Consider the following 18,395-nt stretch of genomic DNA (forward strand, 5'->3'; position numbering starts at 1 on the left):
CTACAAGTTCTACTGAAAACGGAACCATGAGAAACAAGCTGAATGCTAAGAAATGTGCCTCAGTGCTCATAAACACTTTTCTAACACATCGCTCAGAAAAATGATTTGAGAAAAAAACATAAAGTCAGTTTACACTTGGAGTATTGTGAAGTACTAGTAGTAATAGTAATATATATATATATATATATGTGTGTGTGTGTGTGTGTAGGTTTTATCTCTGACTCTGCATGCTCGCTGCATGATTCATGCTCAGAAAGAAATTCCAGCTATGAACCCCTGAAATCACTGTGTTCAGATGGGAATTATAGGAAACATATGGACCAGCGTTATCCAGACTCCGGTTCAGATGAATGGAATTCCTTTCCATAGATGGAGTCTCGTTTTCTGCTCCCGTCTTTTTCCATTTCTTCATGTCGGTCCTTTCGGTGATCCAGCCCAACTTTCCTCAGAAGTGTTAATCCCGTTCTGAGGTCATGCTTCAGGAAACACCCCCCACCCGGCAGCAGAGATTATATTAGGCATTTATCCGACGGCACAGTGACAGAAGTCAAACGCATGGTTCCTGTTTCCCAGCACTGCTCCATCCAGGGTGCTGGTAGTAGTGGGGGCAGAGGAGGAGGAATGAGCTCTGGAAAGACATTCCCAGCATTCCTGGCTTCTCTCTGAAGGTCTGTTGCTCTGCTGTTAGTGGATATGAGACGATGCTGAGGAGAAGGAGGTGGAGGAGCTGGTTAGCACTGAAGGGAAAGGAGGAGAAAAAGGTGAGAAAACATTAACAGGGTCAAAGATGTCATCCATGAAAGGGAAACCATGCAGTGTTGGAATTTCTTATCCGGGTTTTAATCACAAAACTTTACTAAATTCCTTCTTCCTCACAGAGTAAGAAAGTCTTAAAGCTTCTTTATTTCCTGCAGCAGAAATACTCTGGTTTGAGGGAATCTGGACTGATTATCTGAGCAGACAGAACGTTCTGATCATGAAACTGTCCTTATTGGATTCAATGTACAGCTTTAAATAAAATAGAGCTAAAGTTTTATTTGATTGTATTCCTCTAATGACTTCCAGCTGCTCAAAGTTTTGTTTAGTTATGAACGTTTAACCTCAGTTATTTCACACAGTCTTATTTTCCAGCGCAGCCTGTGGCTGAAACTCAAACAGCCTCATAAATAACGTTCAAATAAAACTTACAGCATCAGCTGAAAACAACCTGGTTTAACTTTTGCTGCTTTAAAACTAGAGCTGCACAATATATCGAATCGTAGTCGTCTTCATAACTTCAACGTGTCCTATTATTTTTAAACAGGAAAGTTGTACTTGGTTGAGATATTTATTAGGCTGTGAGATTCAAACTGTGGCGGGTTGTAAAACTGACCAATCAGATGGACTTTAACTGCCTCTGATCTAGATCGTATCGATAAGAGAAAAGGAAGAGGAAATATGGTCCTCTCATTACTTCTCTGAGAGTAAACTGTGGCGAAGCTCAGATTATCGTGGCTGAACGAATGCGAAGCGTTTTACAGGACAGAACCTCTGGGTTGGGTTTTAGTACCATAGAACTGTTAGCTCAGGTCCTCCTCAATCAGAACAGCGTTGTTATGAATACGGTCTTTAAGAATTGGTGCACATTTGATGTTGGTCAAGTGCAACTAAGAAGAAAGTTCATAATAATTTATCAAACCCTACTTCTAACTAAAAACGGTTGGTTTCCTGACACAAACCCAACCTTTAAAGCAAAGTTCAAAGTGTTTGAAGCTTTTAGAGGACCATTCCAAGGGACAAAACCAGTTTGGATCACTGTCCTGTTGGAAAACACTTGGTTCTATCCAGGTTTTAATCATCTGACACAAGCTGCCCTCCTCAGGACAAAGCAAACTGGTTTAGATGTTCAGAAAAACCCAAGACTGGTAGCCACAGGGTCCAGAGTGAAGCCAGGGGAGGACTCAGTGTGTGGTTTTCACACCTCTTAGTAGGGAGGTGGTGGCATCATGCTGAGGGCTGTTCTGCTGTCAGTGGTACTGGTGCATGGCACAAAATGAATGGATTAATGAAGAAATAATTCTTCAAATCTGCAGCTAGATGGTTGAAACTTTGTTCCAACAGGACAATGATCTCAGACAGATCTAAACTGGTTTTGGGATGGAGAAAGCAGCATTAACATCACCTCTTTAATGGTCTGGTTGGCAGTCTGTCCCAGCAGGTTGTCAGGTCTGAGCTTTGCAGCATGTAGAGCAGAGAGCTTAGATGAACCTCTACTGAGCTGAAATGTTTGCTCTGCAGCTGCAGGCGTCTGTTTATGACTCGGCTTCCTGATTCCTGGAGAAGGAGGATGTTCTCAGGAAATATCTGCCTCAAATGTAATTACTGAGGGTTGCTGAGGGACGAGGAATGAGAAGCAGCCAAAACAACTAAAGAGCAGCAGCACTGTAACAGACACGGGTCTGAGAGCTGGTGCTGAAATGTTCAGCCAGGAGTTGTTATTGTTGTTTCAGACAGCAGCTCTCATTATGCATCTCTGTCCTTGTTGTGGTCCAACAGGTGGTGACCCCAACCAGAGTGGGCCAGTCCTACTCCTACAGCCCCGGACAACACAACCAGCAGGACCTGTATGACGTCCCACCCAGCAGATCACAAGGGGTAGGTGTCATGTTCCCATTACAGCATCATGACCCGTTCTACCAGCTGTTCCTACTGTAGATCCACCATCCAACCACCACAGCATCTAACAAAGTCACTAGAGCCAAAAACAGACGCGATGCACCTGGGTTTCATGCAGATGTGTCAATCAGGGTCATATCTGCTCCACATCATCAACTAAACAAGAAAAAAGATGAGCATCAACAGAACAAACGTTGAAGCATTCTTTATGTTCTGATCAGCCTACCTGCTGGTTCTGATTCCGAGACATGATGATCACCACCTGCTTCTAAAATCCCACAGCTCTGTTATTTACTTTCTTATTATTTGTTTTGTCTTGAAGTGTTTGTTCTGTTTTAATATCTGCCTGCAACAAATACATGGAAATCTGATCAAATCTTCTCAGCAGCTGCATGGAAACCATTTCTGTGTATCAAGATGAAATAAACAAGTCAGTCAAATTTCAAGTAGTGAATCCTTATCACATTAAATACCGATAAAACACTGATGTTTGTAGTTGGATCATGACTAAATGTGGAAAAGTGTAAAGGTCAATGCTTCCTCTGCAGGACAGAAAAACAACATGACATCGTTCTGTTCCTGCAGCTTGTTGCTGATGCATCTTCTGGCCAGAAGGTTGGTCTGTAATGGCGTCTGAGAACAGATAGTCCTGTCGTGGACATGCAGCAGAGGGACAGATCATGAGAACATTTCCAGGAATTCTGGAAATGTTCTTCTGAAGTCCTGTTCAGAAGGAACTTGGTTCTGGTTCTCTGTTCTTAGGGAATGTGTGTTAGCCTTTAGGCACCGTGGCTGCAGAACAAAAAACAGATTATTCGTGGAACATTTTCTGTTGCTGCTGGATACCGACGGTTCCACTCTGGTTTTTTCCCCCCTTCCTGATCAATAACGGGCTTTGGTTTGGCCCAAACAAATCGGACCTTCCTGTCTGATTGTAATGCTGCGTGTGACTTCTGTGTTCCAGGTGTACGATATTCCTCCTGGTCAGATGTTTCCAGCTCAGCAGGGTGGAGCAAGAAATCAAGGAGTGTACGACGTTCCTCCAGCCCAGATGGACCTCCGGACACAAGGCGTTTATGACATTCCTCCTTCTTCCCAAGGGGTGAGTGAGGGGAAAGTCTAACTCCATGGCACATCAGCCTGGCACCCGACTCATTTCTGTCAAATAAAACCGAATCAAGGAGGCTGAAAACTGTTTATTGACGCAGCTCCTCAGATTTCTCCTGATTTTCTCCATTAAATGAATAATGCGTCAAAGGACATATTTATGGTGTTCTTGTGGCTGGTCTAAATTAAAGCTTTGCTTGCCAGCGGAGCTGAACAGAACCCACTGAGTGTGTGGCTTTGTGTTTGAACTGCAGCAGGAAAAACGCTCCTATTTCCAGAGATTCCTGCAGCGGCGTTCGGACAGCCAGCAGTTTGTTTGGAATAACCTGGAGTTCTCTGGGACCTGTTATTTACGTTGCTCCTAATTACAGTTTGCTGGGGCCCATCTAGCTGTGAAGTGCACCGTTTTATTCATTTTTGCTGAGCTCCCATAATGCTTTGTGGCACTTGGACACATGTTCAGCGCTGCTGCTGCAACAAATCGAAGGACGAAACTTTAAGGTTTTTCAAATATAAAATCCATGCCTTCTGGTTAGTCTTTCACTTTCTTTAATTATCCCGATTAATGGTGGAAACTCCCACAGATCCAATCACTGTAAAAAGAAAGTACACCCTTTATCAGAACATACTGAAGCTGATCCGGTCAAACTTCAAGTGAACAAAGCAAACGGCAGCTTCCACCTTCATTATTTATTAAACAACGGAGCCAAGCGGTGTGAAACTAAGTACACCCTTGCTGCTTCCACCAGATTATAGATCACGACGGTAAAAGCAGAAAATGTGCAGTTTGCTGCTTTGAGGCATTCAGCTGTGTTTGCACAAAACAAAGTTGGGAATGTTTTTGGACCTTTTCCTTCAGTAAAAAAAAGGTTTTGCACTGATACTGATCAGTTTTTCTTAAAACATGATAAGATGTAACAAACATTTAATATAAAATAATAAATTACTTATTTGGACATCCTGTTTATTACAGAAAAATTGGAGAAAACCAAAAATGTAACTTTTTAGGCCTAAAATAAAGTTTTGTGTGTGTGTCTGTGTGTGTGTGTGTGTGTGTGTGTGTGTGTGTGTGTGTGTCTGTGTGTGTGTGTGTGTGTGTGTGTGTGTGTGTGTGTGTGTGTGTGTGTGTGTGTGTGTGTGTGTGTTGTCCTGATGTCTGAATGTTAACCCTCTTTTTTCTCCTTCCTCCGTAGGTCTACTCAGTGCTGCCCTGCAGGACCAACGCAGACCTTCAGGAGGGAAACTATGACTTCCCACAGCCTCACAAGCACAATCAGGAAGGCATCTACGACGTCCCTCCTCCCGTCCTCACCAAACCTTCTCACGGCCCCCACTCTCATTACGATTTCCCCCCCAGCGCCGAGCCCCCTGCCCATCACCAACACTCAAACACCAACGGCAACGAGGGCATCTACGACGTTCCTCCTCCCGCCCTTCATTCTGGAGCGGACTCTCAGCGGGATGTTTATGACTTCCCGCGAGGCATGCAGCCTCTCCAGCTAAAAAGCTCTTCTGCTGACCGGGATGGAAGCAAAGGTATCTATGATATTCCCGCTCAGGACGCTCGCACCGTGGCGGATGTGACGGACGGCGTGAACCGCCTGTCGTTCTCCAGCACCGGCAGCACGCGAAGCAGCATGTCCACCTCCTCCTCTTCCATGGGCTCCAGCTCCGAGGGACGCCTCTTTCTGGATGTGGACGCTGCCGTGCAAAGGTTGTACCGCCTACAGCAAGCAGTGGAACTCTCTGTTGGAGCCTTACAATCGATGGCATCTTCTACCCACTGGAGGACTTTTCCCTTCATGGAGCGCCACGCCAACGATGTGCGCACAGTGCTGGACAAAGTCCGAGCTGCTCTGGGGGACTTTACGGCATTCGGAAAAGGAGCCGCAGCAAACGCCACATCTCTGTCAGACTCCAGCCTGCACAGTAAGCTCAGACGTCAGCTGGGACGCCTGGAGGACTCGCAGCAGATCCTTGTGCAGACCTGCCAAGCTCTGGAGAACAGCAGCTGGGCTCTGAACGCCCTGGCTTCATCCAGACAGCACCACAACAAGAGCGACGACCTGGACCGCTTCGTCATGGTCTCCAGGACTGTTCCTGACGACACCAAGCAGCTGGCCTCAACGATAGGCAGCAACGCTGAGCTGCTCTTCAGACGAGCGCACCCCGACGGTACTTTCTCCGTCGGGAGCTCACTGGAGGAAAACCACGTGCATCCGCTCACTTCTCCGTCCTCAGATACAGAGAACTACGGTGGCCAGACTAAAGCCTTCCCCGTTCATCCCAACCAAGACAAGGACAACATGAACAACAGCGAGAAGTGTGTGAAGAGCTGGATGGAGGACTACGATTACGTCCACCTGCAGGTAAAACAGGAACGCCAGGCTGGACTGAAGTCATGACACTTTCAGCTCATTTAAAATCAACTCCTCGTTGGCTCCTTGGAATATGATTTAACTAGAGGACAAACAGTAAAGCTAATTTATTGTTCAGCAATCATAATTCATGAGACCTTTGGTTGAAAATGATACATTTTTACATCAAATAATCCCGGAATAAAAATGGCCGCTCCGTTGTTTTTCTCATATCATGTCCAAGATATGCAGATTCTCATCCTACTCAGGGTGATGCTGGTTGAGCTTATAACAGCTTCTTCTCACTCTGGTCTACTTTCTCCATCATCATGATGTCTTCATCACTCTGACACTCTAGCAGCTCAGGTTCTAAAATGGAAACCAGGCGTGGTCGGGATGACGATAAATTCCAATTAATGATCTCTGAAAAGTCCAAACATTTCCAGTATCGTTTACACGAAAGCATCAATAAATATCAATAAATTCATAAGTGATTGAATAGTCACTGTGTGCAGTTTAGTAATAAATGTCAGACTTCTGCTGTAGAACCCTATTTTAAATCGGTCTAAGAGGTGTTTATATTTAAAGTATGGAAGGATGGTGGAGGACATCTACAGGGACGTTGAGACGGAGGTGGGAGCACATCAGGGATCGCCTGTAAGCCCTATCTGGTTTACAGTGGAGATGAACAGATTGGTAGATGAGGTCAGACAGGATTCCTTGTGAACCCAGATGTTCAGTAGTGCTCGAGTAGAACTGTGTGCAACTAAGTTTCAAATAATACATTCAGCCAAACCTTCAATACCTGGTAAAGATTTTAGGGCCTGAGCTGCTGGAGGTTCTGCAGACTGGTGAGAACATCATGATGATGGAGAAGACAGAGAAGGTGAGGCTAAATGCAATGGATGTCATCATCATCTGGATGGTCAGGAATAACGCTGCCGCTGCATGTTTTCCATGACCTTAACTGAATTTTACCAGTCAGCGTGTCAGAAATTACAGCAAAATAATACTTTTTTATAATAATGCCAAACAATTGTTATTATAAAAAAATCCTTATCTTTGTTGATGTGTTTCTCTCCAAAGGGCAAAGAGGACTTTGAACGTCAGCAGAAGGAGTTGCTGGAGAAGGAGAACATCATCAAGCAGAGTCAGATTCAGCTGGGTCAGGAACAGGTGAGATTAAGTCACCTGGACGTCTCAGAGCCTGAAATAAACCCAGGAAAAATAAAACTTTGTTCAAATAAAACGTTATTCCTGTAAATAATTCTGAGTCTGGATTCTTTCATCCTCAGATCAATCAGTTTATGAAGTTGGAGCAGGAAGTGATCAAACCTGTGGAGAATGACATCACGCAGTGGATAGGCTCCTCCCCCTCTCACTCCTCCTCCACCCGAGTGTCCCCCCGGGACCGCCAGCTGCTCGGCTTCTACTCGACCCAGTGCGAACAGCACTTCTCCACTCTGCTTAGCGCCGTGGACGCCTTCTTCGCCGGCGTCAGGGCCGGCCAACCTCCACGCATCTTCGTCGCACACAGCAAGTTCGTCATCCTCAGCGCGCACAAACTGGTCTTCATCGGGGACACGCTGTCCAGGCAAGCTTCCGCCCCTGAGGTGGCCAACAGGGTGATGAACTCCAGTAATGTTCTGTGTGACCTGCTAAAGACGGTGGTGGCGGCCACCAAAACGGCCGCTCTGAACTACCCCAACACCGGCGCCATCCAAGAGATGGTGGACCGGGTCACAAATCTGTCGCACCACGCGCAGCAGTTCAAAGAGCAGCTGCTGCAGATGGCCACTCTGTGATTTCTCTTCAACATTTCTGCATCAACCTGCAGGATTTACAAATCTATATATTTGTGGTATATATATGTTGCTCCCCATCATGTTCTGTAAATAGTCGGTTCTGTAAATATTTGCTATTTTTTGTGTAGACAGTTTTATATTATGGACTGAATATAACCGTAGATGCACCTATGGTGTCTCTGTAGGATTTTGTGGACATTTTTCATAACATTCCTGATGCATATAAGGCACCTTATGAGCTCATTGTTTCCATCTTCATCTGGTTGTTCTGTTGCTGCGTTTCTTTGTAAATCATGTTTGTGGAGCTTGCCACGAAGTAAACAACTCTTCTTAACGAAACCGGTGTCGTCTTTTCTGACCTTACTGAGACCCTCAAGGAAACAATGTTTAGTGGTCAACACGATGAAGATCATGTGGTTCTGCTGGAATCTGTGGAAAAGCAAATCATGTTAGGTTTATAGTTCATGTGCTGAGTGTGAAAACTAAGGAAGAACACTCCATTCCCTGATCCATCTGCCTGTAGAACCTCCTTCAGGAGCCTGTAGAACCTCCATCAGGAGCCTGTAGAACCTCCATCAGGAGCCTGTAGAACCTCCATCAGGAGCCTGTAGAACCTCCATCAGGAGCCTGTAGAACCTCCATCAGGAGCCTGTAGAACCTCCATCAGCCTGTAGAACCTCCTTCAGCAGCCTGTAGAACCTCCATCAGCCTGTAGAACCTCCTTCAGCAGCCTGTAGAACCTCCATCAGCCTGTAGAACCTCCTTCAGCAGCCTGTAGAACCTCCTTCAGCCTGTAGAACCTCCATCAGGAGCCTGTAGAACCTCCATCAGCCTGTAGAACCTCCTTCAGCAGCCTGTAGAACCTCCATCAGCCTGTAGAACCTCCTTCAGCAGCCTGTAGAACCTCCTTCAGCAGCCTGTAGAACCTCCATCAGGAGCCTGTAGAACCTCCATCAGCCTGTAGAACCTCCATCAGCCTGTAGAACCTCCTTCAGCAGCCTGTAGAACCTCCTTCGGGAGCCTGTAGAACCTCCTTCAGCCTGTAGAACCTCCATCAGGAGCCTGTAGAACCTCCTTCAGCCTGTAGAACCTCCATCAGGAGCAATAGTTTTCTGTCAGTCTCTCACATTGTGAAGAAATTCTGGTCCACTCAACTTTCTAATGCTGCTTCACTTCATTGAGGTTTCTGTGTGAAGGTCCCTTTAGAGTATGTCTATCAGATTGAGATCTGGACTTTGACTGGACCATTGCAACACCTTGATGGCAGCTGACTAAGATGTTTTTCTACTGTAGAATAAAAGGTAAGGTAAGTTTATTTATATAACTCTTTTCAGTAACAAGACATTCAAAGCGCTGTACATGAGGAAGAACAATTACAATTCAATCACAAAGAAAATAAACAGATACAGACACTGAAAAACAAATCAAATGATACTAATAATCCTTCCAAGTTTACTGGTAGAAATTGGTTCCAAGCCACTCTTAATAATAAAGCATCTTATGCTAAAAGAAGATGATAATATTGATAGTCTCATCATTTCAATGAATTCTAACTAAGGAAGCTGAGTCACTGGTTCAAAACAGCTTTAATCCACATTTTCAGGGCTAATAATATATTGCTTTTACTGGTACTGAAGTTGAACTAAGTAATAACAGTCCATTGTTGTCTAAGAAAGCTGGGTCTTAGCAGAATAGAGTCTGAAATTGTACAAAAAACCTCAGCAGAGGTAAGCAACACACATAAGTAAAGTTTTATCAAGGTTACGGTGGAATCTTGAGGGTGTGAATATATATAAGTCTGAGTGTGTTTGCAAGAATTAGACTGTCAACACTGATAGAAGCACCATTGTCCTTGAGAAGAGAGGTGGAAGTTTTATCAATCGGCTGCATAGTCCTATCAGCACACATCTGGTAGGGGAGTGCTGGGGAAGAGCGTCGTCTTTATATAACATCCAGGAGATATTTTGTCGATAGCCAGTTAGCAGAAGTTGCCAAGGCCACATTGGGACGCCAGATTTAGAAAAACAATAAAGTTGTGGTTCAAGTAGTTGTGAAAGTTTTACTTGTACGTCTCAATTCCGAATCCAAATAGCCAAATTTCTGGTATTTTCCGCAGATCTGGAACGTACAACTTCTCCAAGATTATATCCTTTAACCTCTGAGTCCAACCGCTGCCCGGCTGCAATTCTGTTCAAGAATCGTGTCCAGCTTGTGATTCTGCTCTCTTAACTTTTCAGTCTGAGTGTTGATCGCTTTACAGACTCCATCTAACATCGCAGGCAGCTTTGAACAGCCGCCCACGTTTTGCAAATCACTCGATGAGCCAGGTAACCACCAACTCTAAAAAGCAGGAATCCTGTTATTAAAAGTCCAAATATGTACACATTTTCTACGTCCTCGACCGACATCGTAGTCAGGAACACAATCTTCCACTGCTGCCAAGAATCCATTGTGTTTCCAGAGAAGAACGTCCCGCCTGGAGAAGAGGGTCTCCTTTACCCTGTTTTCTCGTAGGAAAAAAAAAAATTTGATCAATTACGTTGAGAGTCCAGCTGACCAAATCCATAATTTACAAGTTTGGAGGATATGCAAAACGAGGCTCTGAGAAAAATACAGACAAAAAGCAGAAGCAGGGATCAGCAGGGAGGGAGAGAGAGAAAACATGTGTGTCTTCCACCGAGAGCAAGAGAAAAGCTCTCACATAGCTTGGAAATGACCTTATAACCCTTCCCAGGTTGATGGGCAGCAACAGTTGCTGCGTTAAGGTCATTGCTGATGTCTTTCCAGCTTGACATTGTGTACTTGCTTTCTCCAGAGCAGCAAATTCACTAAACTCCTTTTATAGAGGGGCTCACACTGAAGATTATCCGTGCATTTCATCAGCAACACCTTGAACCGGTGTTCAAATGTAAAGAAATGAGGACCAGATCAAGACTCGACATTGTTACTGGTCCTTGGGTTCCTTCTGGTTGTTCTGGTTACTCCACACATAAATACCAGTTTAAAAGGCACCCTGCTTCTTTGTCTGTAGACCCCTAATTTCTCAGGTTGTCCAGTGGCACTAAACATGTCAGAGCTGCAGCTTCTGGTTGTTGTTAGAAACCTGTGGAAATTTGGTCCTGGCAGCTTTAATTGATCCTCTCAAGCCAGGACACTCCATCCTGGACTCAGCAGTAGAAGCTCCTGGCAGTTAAAGTAGGAGGTCTTCACCACATCTGCACAAATCAAGCAATTCTTTCTGATGAGATCCTGTCTGCCTGAGCTGAGAAACAGCAAACAGGTGTCAGGCTGAGGAGATGGAAACCTGCAGAGAGCTCATCAGGAAGGTAGCGGGCAGTTCTTCCAGGACAGAACATCCGAGGAGTTCTGCTGTCTCTGCCGTTTCCTCGGCTCACCACAAACATTTCCTGTAAAGTATTTGCAGGCTCTGAAATTACAGCTTTGTCTCTCCAGAAGCTGCAGATGGAAATGAAATGAGCCAAATCTGGGGGAAACGCGGCCCCGTTGGTACCAGTACAGCTCAACATCGGCCCACTTTCATTGAGGTTTGTCTAGGATCTTTCCAGTAGTTGGGAAGAGAGATCTGCAAAACTCTAAACTGTAAACCCCAAATTTATTCTAAATTATTAAAAGAAGCCATGAGGTTCTTAAACAAAACATTTCAGTAAAATGTCTTCATGTGGAACCAGTTATTCAACAAGGTTGAATAAATGTTTCTGGATGTTTGCTGTGTCCAGAATTCAGGAATGTGTTTGGCAGGACACAACGTTCCTACAAACCCATGACTTCATAACGTCTGTGATCCTCTCGGACCTGCTGGATATCAACCTACGGACCAAATCTTCACTGATGGTGGTCCATTCATTTCTTCCCACAGACTACAGCTGAAACCAGCAGGTTGGCTTCTGATCTCCCCTCCTACTTTTGGAGATTTGACTCCAGGTTCTCAGCAGGGTTGATATCTGAGGAGCTTCCTGAAAACAGGTCCAAAACCTCAGTGTTCTGGATCTTTGAACCACTTTATCACTTTAGTCTTGTGATGTGGTGATCCATTGCTCTGGAACATCTACAGCTCATCAACAAAGAGTTTCTGGATTGTTGGAAACATGCTGCTTTTGGGGGACATTTTGGTCCCGTTTTATCCGGCTCTAGAACAGAAATGGAAGGAAGTCCACAACCTTGGAGGACAGGCAACCCCACACATAGATTAGGTCTGGATGCGTGACCGCTAGCACCACACAGAACATATGGTAGCTCTCAGCTTTTCTCCAGATGATGAAAGGATGATTCATCAGAATCATCTGCCCCTTTTGTCCAAAAGTCTTTACCTTACTGTTCATGTAGATGCACTCACACCCGCCTGGTGGTAACAAATCTCCAGCATCTTCTTCTCTCAGCCTGACGTTCCTGATGATTCAGTTAACTGTTTCAGCTGCTCTTCAACAGCAGTTTCCTGCCTGTGAGGCTAGATTAGCGTAAACTCACGATGGCTACAGCTTTTCTTCGGAGGTATCCGTCGATACAAGACAACAGTTCCGTGTGCGCCTCTCGGATAGCGATCACTCTGTTGATTGTGATTTCAGTCGATCTGTTTCACCATCTCACCTCTACTGACGATACTGACTACTGAGTTAGCTCATCATTCTGGGCATAAATGCAGTCAAATCAAGGATTATCTAGAAAATGTACTTTTAACACTAATAAAACTCTTTGCAATGAATTAATCCATATCTGATTACTTTGTGGATTCATCTAAAATAAGTTGAACTGTCAACATTTGTGTGATTGCAAACATTTTGCCCAGGAGCTGTAAATGTCTGTTTCACCAGGTTGGAGAAATAAACCAAGCCTTCCTTCAGATCAATGTTTCATGATGGCAGGAAGCATAAACAGGACAACCTGCTGAACTTTGTGCCTGAGATGAATCCGTCCTTCGCAGCTGTACTGGTTCAGTGAGAATTACTCACACTGCATTAGTTTAACCTTTCAGGCCTGACACAATAATTTATGGCAGCCATTTAAAATCCTCCAGCAGAGTCTGAAACAGGTCAGAGTTCATTGCACATTCAAGTCAAAATAAGATTTTAAAAACATTTCTCTCAAAATAACGTTTGTTATGAAAATGCAGATAATTTATCTGAACTCAACAAGCTGTTTAAATAAAATATAACTAAATGAAAAGACTCAAGTTCATTCATCAGCATTAAATTATTAGTTATAGACTTTTCACATTTTATTGTGGTGGTCTGTTGTTGCCTACATAGTTTAATTTATTACGTTGGCGATGGGAAAATAAAGTCTCGAATATTCTTCATTCTATTTTTCTGTTTTTGAAAATACTTGAATCATTTTCCAGATGTTTCAGATGGTGCAGGAACCAAAAGGACAAGAGCAACACGGCTCCTTTAGTTATATTTTTGATTAATCTGGATGTCAATGAAGATCATTGACATGTTTAGGCTGCCTAATTAAAATAACCTCAGTGAGTCACTATTCTATTGTTTACAGACAGAGAAAGAGACTCAGAGACAGTGTGGTTATTTTCTCGTAAAATGTTTGAATAAAAGAAATCTGATCAGTAAAAACAACTATCTGCTAGAAAACCACAAGTTGCACTTCCTTGTAGTTTTCCTCCTAGTCCAGCTCCTGCAGATAGGTTTCCCTCAGCACACTGCTGCCACCTGGTGTCCAAAGCTGGTGAATGATTAAAGCTGAACGCGCAATGATAGAAATAAAATAGATTTATTATCTAAAAGACTTAAATGTTGGATGCAGATAGGTAGCAGTCAGACTTTACTGTGACTAGTGTCTGGTTACCAGCAGCCCTGCATAGTGCTGGACCCGTTTACCAGTCCATCAGAACTCATACGTCTCCTCATACTATTAAATACTTTATATTATAAATATTAGAGTATGACAAATATTCCTCACCAACCACTGTCCTTACCCGGTGGACAGATGCATCTCAGTAAATATAAAATAACCAAAAACATTATTTATTATCAGTAATTAAATCCAACAAGTGAAACCTGTAATGTATTTATCTCTGTTCATTTGGATTATTATGGCTTACAGTTGATAAAAACCTAAATTTGTTTTTTCTCAAGCAATTTCAATATTACATCCGAACAATAAAAAATAGGTTCATACATACATTTTCTGACATGACCTCCATCACTATTAGGAAGACCTCTACCACATTGATATCCTCCATAAGGAGGGTCATTGCTAAAAGAAATGGATTGTTCACACAGCGCTGAATCTAAACACATTAATAAAAAGTTGAGCGGAAGGAAGACATGTGGTAGAAAAACATACACAACCAGCAGGGTTAAGCGCAGCCTTATGAGGATTGTGAAGCAAAGCCTCTTCAAGGTTTGGGTGAAGGAGGCTAAGAAGGTGTGAACTGCAGCTGGAGTGAGAGTTTCCAGAGCCTCGACACTCATACGTATGTAGGCCAAGGTTTACAACTGTCCCATTCCTTATGTTCCTTATGTTCTTTTAGACACGCCTGAACCAGAGATAACATCAGAAGCGTCCTACCTTCTGAAAAAGGCCTGGACAGTTTGGAAATCAAGCTCCCAGAATCTGGAGGAAGAGTGGAGAGGAACACAATCCAAGTTGCTGGTACATGTCATCTGCTGCTGTGTCAAAGCAACCCAAGCCTCGACCAGTTATTAAATGTATCTATAGTATAATCATACTCAGTACATGATTAGCCTCATAGCAACTATAATCATGTCTGCCAGTGTCTAAATAATTGAAATTATTGCAACTCATTTTTCTAAAATCATGGTGTTTTCTTTTGTTTTCATAACTTTCTCAGCAGACTAATAAAGTGCAGCGGTTTCCATGGTGACAGGGAGGTGATCCAGTCCAGCATCAGCGCCTGTTTTCATGCAGTCACATGTGATCACTTGATCAATGTTTACATCAAGTTAAATCATTGCTGCTCTTCATCCTTTCATGCATGAGTTAAGTTGTGTTTATAGTCAGCTGTTGGTTTGTCCCGGGAGGGGGAGGGGCTTTCTCTGGTTGCCAGATCTGCACATTTAACGCTTTTCCAAACACATCCTTGGTTAGTGCTTTCAGGAGCCCATTCATTTCCTTTTGTGATGGCATTTGTGTTATTTTATTTGTGAAACATGCTCACATTTTATTTTTATGGACTCATAAAGTCAGGCTTAAATTTGATTCTGATTCACAGATATTTCAGGAAAACACTCAGAAATACCTTCAGAAGTTCTGAAGATCCTTTCATTAAGATCCTGGGAATTCTGGCTGCTTGGAAGGAGAATCTGGAGAACTGAAAACTGGATCTGGATAAATCCAACTTCTTTCAGGAACATCCATCTTCCTGTCTGGACCGTTTGCTGTTTTCTCCATCAGGACCTGGCATCCCGTCTGTAGCTCCTCCTGCAGGAAATCTCTCTGTGCAGACCCACGGACACGCAGGGATGCAGTCGTTGTTTTATCCGTATCTAGGGCAGTAGATGAGGATAATCAGCCGGTGTGAGGCGAGAGGAAGCAGGCAGACCGGTTTAGCACGGTTCGGCACGGCTCGGATCGCTCCAGAATCCTGCTTTAAGCTCTGATCGGTCAACAGGGTTTCATTGTGGTTCGGCTGCAGGGGGCGCTCCAATGCGGGAAAACCCAGGATTCATCTGAGTGAGAGCTGCACACAGATCTGGATCAGCCACAACATTATGACCACTGAGCCTGTCAGTGGTCATAATGTTGTGGCTCATCTGAGTACAGCATGATATTCATGCTGTATTCATGAGACCTCACAAAGCCATAGACAGTTAAACACAATAAATAACACAATCTGCTGAGCAAATTTCCTCTAGAAAAATATGTTTTAAAGCTGATTTTCAGAAAACGGATTTTTCTGAACATTTTCCTGATTTTATTGCTAAAATCTCCTGCGTGGGAATCTGTGGTTATTAACTTCCACATGCAGCTGATCATTTAAAGTAATTATGTACAGTTAAGGCTGAAATTATTCATACCCCTTTCAGTTTTAGACTTAAAAATATTTTTATTCAACCAAGAAGTTTGTTTCTGAGACGTAAAGTGAGGAATTATTTAGAAAAAATAACTGTTTTAATTTACATTTTATTATAAATGCTTGTCAGACAATTATTTATACCATTTTCTTTCATTACTTTTCCTTATGTTTCATTACTTCAAAAAGCGGAGCAGCTTTTTCTATGTTTCCTTTGGTATTTTGTTGATTTATCTTTGGTGATGAGCTCAAAGTCCTTGACGTTGGGAGTCCCCGTTACCATCACCCTAATCTTGAGATTCCTTCACAGATTCCCGATCTGAATTAAGTCCGGACTCTTGCTGGGTCGCTCCAAGACGTTCACATGACTTCCAGTCAGAAGAAACATTCTTTTAAATTGAAAAGATTATTTTAAGCCTAAATCTGCCAAGGTGTGAATACTTTCGAGCTTAGCTGTTGGTGTAAATTATACATTTTGGAATTGAGTCGTGTGTTAATAAATGGCTACACTTTAGTCCTCACCAGGAATCCTGACCTTTAACCCCTGTTTTTCTGTCTTTGAGTAAAACACAATAATAGAAATTGAAGCTTTGAAACACTAAATATAAATTATTAACACAAAATGTAAACATTAAACATGGAGTCATTCTATCAGACATGTTGGTCCAGTAAAAAAAACACATTTTATTTCTCATGTTGTCTATGAAACAAACACCTGAAGTTCTCCTCAGTGAAGCAAACACACCAACCAGAAGCCATCAGACTAAAATGTTCCGTATTTCTTTATTTTGACTTTGCTCTGATTTTCAGGAAGAGAATCATGGAGGGAAGATGTGACGGTCCTGCAGTATTGGAGTCCAGTTTGACTAAGAGGAAAAAATCCGACGTTGGGAGGAGACTGGAAATGACGGGGCACCAGAACCTGCAGGCTGCTTCAGGTTCTGCTCAGAAAATCCCAGAATCAGAGGTGAGGGATCAAAGGAGTCCATGAATCTGCATTCGACGTAGTTTAGATGATTTGTCTGATTGAAAAACAAACATTAAAAATAAACTTGATTGTGTTTTCAGACTGAAGAGTCCAAGGATCAGAGGACTGATGGGTCGGATCTTAGGAGAGTGGACAACATCTGGAGGAATTCGGATCATGCTTTTCCCCTGGATGAACTCTCTGTTACTGGGAACGTCGCTGCTGCAGAGAAACGGTTCCTCGGTGACTCAAACGGAGACGGTGAAACTCCTCCCTGCAAACACAAGACGGATTTACAGCCTGTTTGGAAAAGAGATGAACTCCAGCCTTCGAATGACCGAACAGATGCTGAAAGACAAGCTTCATCACAGACCAGACAGAGCAGCAAGGAAAACATCTACCACTCAGTTCTTCACCAGCTGCTGGAGCTGCAGAAACATAAGCCTGGCAGAAAGCACAAGAAGAAAACACTCATGAAGATGGCCAAACTGTTAGTAATAACCAGGGGTTGGGATCGCAGGGAAAACCAGAGATTAAGTCTGGAAGAAGAGTCCAGCCTGAAGGAAGACATTTTTAATTCCATGAGCAGAAAACACGCTCCTGGGGCTGGAAGAACCGAATCCAAGCCTGAAATCCAGAAAACAGCTCAAAATCTTTCCCGACCATCCGATCCGAATTCCAGTTTAAATCCAGCATCAGACGAGCAGAAGGAGTACAGAGAAATCAGCTCAGAGTTTGTCAGGAAAGAAACAAAAATCCCTCCTGACAGCAGAGAACAAGTTCCAAAACGAACTTCCAAACGCAGGAAAAAAGCAGCTAAAGTTCCCAAAGTTGGTAGGAAGAAAAAACATCCTTCGGATGAAACTTGTGGAGGATTATCAGGATCCAATTTTACTTGCAAGAACAAGGAGGAAAAACCGCACATGGATCTGACAGGGGGCAAAAATCCGGAGCTCACGTTCAAGAAGAAAACCGGTCGGAATAGGATCGGAAAAGGGAAGATGGTTAAACAAAGTGAAACGCAGAGTCTGGTTGTCTCATCTGTAAGAAAACGGAAGATGGATTCTGTGACACATCTCCAGCCAGCTCCGACTGCAGCTGAGACCACTGCTGAGTCAGACACAGGTCTTTCCTTGTTAGCTGAAGAACGGATGTCCTCTCAAAGTGGAAGCTCAGGCTCCGCTGGGAATAGCTCTGCACCGGAAACTCAACCCCAGAGCATGAAGAAACGCAGGAAGGACAGAAATCCTACAGCCGTACCGCTCCCAACAGGAGCCGATTCTCTGCAGGCGCAAAATCAAACACTGGATGTGTTTCCCAAGTCCAGCCACAGAAAACTGGGAAAACGAGGAGATAAAACAAAAACACCTCCAATATCCGTTTGGGATTGGTTTCCATCTGCTGAAGCACCAAACATCCTGAATGAACCTGGAAAGAACTCAAACATGCAACGAAAAAGAGCAATTCTGAAAGGAAAACACACTAAAACTTTCCAT

General features: G+C 43.5%; 1 protein-coding gene across 1 annotated transcript; it reads left to right on the forward strand.

Moving 5' to 3' along the window:
* The first annotated feature begins 563 nt into the window (after positions 1–563).
* Positions 564–8,263, forward strand: LOC124879963 (enhancer of filamentation 1-like). Its single transcript, XM_047384825.1, has 6 exons — positions 564–761; positions 2,536–2,634; positions 3,620–3,757; positions 4,956–6,131; positions 7,206–7,295; positions 7,415–8,263. Exons 1-6 carry the CDS (start codon positions 702–704, stop codon positions 7,922–7,924), a joined length of 2,073 nt encoding a protein of 690 aa, XP_047240781.1. The 5' UTR covers positions 564–701; the 3' UTR covers positions 7,925–8,263.
* Positions 8,264–18,395: the final 10,132 nt, after the last annotated feature.

The sequence above is a fragment of the Girardinichthys multiradiatus genome, chromosome 13 (assembly GCF_021462225.1).
Source record: "Girardinichthys multiradiatus isolate DD_20200921_A chromosome 13, DD_fGirMul_XY1, whole genome shotgun sequence".
Lineage (NCBI taxonomy): Eukaryota > Metazoa > Chordata > Actinopteri > Cyprinodontiformes > Goodeidae > Girardinichthys > Girardinichthys multiradiatus.